A 3690-nucleotide genomic window follows, 5' to 3' on the forward strand; every position below is an offset into this window, starting at 1 on the left:
TTCGGGTTTATTATTTGTGATCAATGATATTTTTTCGTTTGTGCATGTGTTACTTCTTTGACCCGTAAGGGTGTCTAAAGTCTTCATGTTTTCCTGGGGTCCAACCTCATCTACCGATTTGGGTGGTTCTGGAGGAAGATGGTGCCCAAAGATTTCAATTCTTCCCTTTGCTTTCTTCTATCATATCCTTCAGTCAGCAAAATTTGAAAAGAAAAAAAAAAAGAAAAAGAAAAAAAAGAAATTCATGTTCAAGACCATAATTGTAGAAGTTTTAGCTGCCAATACATACGCACATGGAAATTTCGTATCTTTGAATAAATAGAGTCAAAAGGGGCGTGCTTTGAGACTGTTTTGGATCTTTAATTGCAAGTAGTACTTCGGTTCAATTGAAACATTTCAAACAGAAAAACAGCAACTCAAATAAAATTAGTTAGAGAGAGAGAGAGAGAGAGAGAATGGAAGACTCACTTGATAAATTAGCTAGTAAGATGAACAATCGTAGTATGGCACAAAGAAGCCAGAAGCAGGAAATCTATACTACAAGCAAGAAGGCATGGTCTCATTTTGCTCTACTTCTCATCTTGTCACTCAAAGCTCATCTCTCCACTGCATCTGATACCATGTACCGAGGTCAGCCTCTGGCATGGAAACAGACCCTTACTTCTAAAAGCGGATTTTTCGAACTGGGTTTCTTCACACCTGGTAAGTCTCACAAGCATTATGTAGGCATATGGTATAAAACTATAGCAGAGTTAACAGTGGTTTGGGTGGCAAATAGAGACTGCCCAGTCTCTGACCCGTCCTCTAAAGCACTAGAAATTTCTGAGGATGGCAATTTGTTGATAACAGAAAAAGGAATTCCTTTTTGCAAATGCACAAACTCTGGCATGCCTAATTATACTGTAGCAGTGCTGCTCGATAATGGGAATTTTATCTTAAGGGATAAATTAGATAATGTATTGTGGCAGAGTTTTGAGGAGCAAACCAATACGTTGCTTCCAGGGGCCAAGATTGGGTACAATAGACTTACCAATAAAAGCAATATTCTAAGGTCATGGACAAGTTCAGAAAATCCAGGTAGTGGCCACTTCTCAGCTGAATTAGAAGAAAGTGGATTAGTACTATACTATATAAGCAATTCTCCTTGGCTTAAGCTGCTTATCAGCAACGTGTCATTCATAAATATATGGAACGACCGATACTGGCTAAGCACACACTACACCTATGTTTTCAATGAGTCCGAAGGCTATTTTACATATTCTTCTGACTATCCTATATCCGCTAGATTTGTTTTGGACGTTACCGGGGATCTCAATCTCTATATATGGAGCAGTTATTCGCAGATATGGAATTTGGTTTGGACAGAAGCTTCACGACATTGTGAGATTCATGGTTTTTGTGGCAATTATGGCATCTGTACTCAGCTTAAGGTACCTCCTTGTGATTGCCCAAAAGGATTTGAACCAAGGTGGCCAGGAAATTGGAGCATAGGAGACTACTCAGGAGGGTGTATTAGGAGAACTCCTTTAGGATGCTCAAATGGAGGAATCGATAAGTTCCTTACAGTGCCCAACATGCACCTCGGAAATCTCTTTGGGGTTGCAACAAAGATTAATGGAACGGTCCAAGACATTGAGGCATGTAAATTAGCATGCTTAAGGGATTGTGACTGCATTGCTTACTCCTGTTATGATGAATGTTTTCTGTACAAGAAACAACTGATGAATTTACAAATTTCATCCGCTACTGAGACTGGTGAAGATTTGTATGTTCGCATTTCAGCATCTGAGCGAATTGAGTTGGTTGGAAGTAGAACCAAGATGTCGAAAAAGGTTGCTTGGATTCTTGGAGTTTCTGCAATGCTCATTCTTCTCCTTAGCATTGTTTTGGCAATTATATTGTGGAAACCTTCCGCTGATGGTGCACTCGAGGAGTCAGAATTTTCTTTGATGTTGTTCAAGTATCGAGATTTAAAAAAAGCAACAATGAACTTCTCCCAAAAACTTGGGGAGGGCGGTTTTGGTACTGTTTTTAAAGGGACTTTGCCGAATTCAACAACCATAGCAGTGAAGAAAATAAGAAGTGTAGAGCAAGGAGAGAAACAATTTCGTGCAGAAGTGAGAACACTTGGAGCAATCCAGCATGTCAATCTTCTTCGCCTATGTGGATTCTGTGTAGAAGCTTCAAAAAGATTTCTCGTCTATGATTATATGCCAAAAGGTTCTTTAGAATCTCATTTGTTCCAGAAGGTTTCTAAAATTTTGGATTGGAATACAAGATATCATATTGCAATTGGGATTGCTAGAGGGTTGGCATACCTTCATGAGAATTGTATAGACTGTATCATACATTGTGACATCAAGCCTGAGAACATATTGTTGGATGCTGAGTATGACCCGAAAGTGGCTGATTTTGGGCTTGCAAAGGTAATAGGTCGGAACTTCAGTCGGGTTTTAACCACCATGAGGGGAACCAGAGGTTATTTGGCACCAGAATGGATCTCAGGTGAAGCTATCACTCCAAAAGTTGATGTTTTCAGTTATGGGAAGTTGCTTTTCGAGATAATATCTGGTAGGAGAAATATAAACATGCTAGATGAAGAGATATGTAACTACTTTCCAGCTCGTGTTGCAATGGCAATAAACAAGGGGGAAGACCTTCTAACATTGCTAGATTTCAAGTTAGAGGGCAATGCTAATATGGAAGAGCTAACTAGAGCTTGTAAAGTTGCTTGTTGGTGCATTCAAGATGATCCAAGGGATAGACCAACCATGGGAAATGTAGTTAAAATTCTTGAAGGATTGATGCAATTGGGCATACCTCAAATACCTCTTTATTTCCAGCGCCTTTCAGAAAGTCCAATGGAAGCTAGTGTTTGCCGTGAGATTGAGACTTGTTCGAGTTCATATTAACAGCCACAAGTTATTGTCTGAACGGTCTTCATTATCAGTAAGCATAATACTTGCCCATTTGTGACCTAGTGATCTTGTTGTTCCTTTTATGTAACACGAATAAAAGATTCCACTATTATTAGTACTTAGTAGCTAAGGAGCCAAGTGCATAAACATAAATGTAGTTTCAAAGTGCTAAAAGAAACTCGGTTATTTTGACTTCTCTGTTGTACCTAGTTATTGTATTTGTTTAGAGTAATGCTAGATATATTATTTACACCAGTTGAGTTGGTAAACTTGTATTGGTTTTCATCTAAACCCATCATTAACATTACAATTTTATCTACAACTAATAATTTGCCATGTCAACTTGTGTAAAATTTTGTGTATCTAAACCTTTTCATTTGTTTAAGGGTTAAAAAAACTGGTGGGATTTTGTAAGTAGTGTAATATTTATGTTATAAACTAGATTTTTTATCAAAGTGTTTATTCAAAAATTTAGTCGGATTGGGATATGTCATGTAATATTATGTCATGCAATATTTATCTTTCAGCATTTCTGTGCAAAGCTGATGAATATTACATGACATATCCCAATAAGCTGAGAAAGTAAGAGGGTTAAAACTTCAAAGCATTTGATCAAATGCCATCTTTGAGGAAAAATTACCATAATTAGTAAAAGCCCAAGCTAAGGAATCATTCACAGTAGCCGAGAGGTTTAGAGGCTGTTTGGTTCACTAGTTTTCATGACTCAATTCTCTGTTTTCATAACTCAATTCTCAAAAATGGTGGGACCCAT

General features: G+C 37.8%; 1 protein-coding gene across 1 annotated transcript; it reads left to right on the top strand.

The window, feature by feature from the left end:
• Positions 1-269: 269 nt before the first annotated feature.
• On the top strand, positions 270-3296 carry LOC112018354 (G-type lectin S-receptor-like serine/threonine-protein kinase At2g19130). The gene has a single exon (XM_024050882.2). It carries the CDS (start codon positions 456-458, stop codon positions 2910-2912), a length of 2457 nt encoding a protein of 818 aa, XP_023906650.2. The 5' UTR covers positions 270-455; the 3' UTR covers positions 2913-3296.
• Positions 3297-3690: the final 394 nt, after the last annotated feature.

Source organism: Quercus suber, unplaced genomic scaffold (genome assembly GCF_002906115.3).
Source record: "Quercus suber isolate HL8 unplaced genomic scaffold, Cork oak 2.0 scaffold_140, whole genome shotgun sequence".
NCBI lineage: Eukaryota > Viridiplantae > Streptophyta > Magnoliopsida > Fagales > Fagaceae > Quercus > Quercus suber.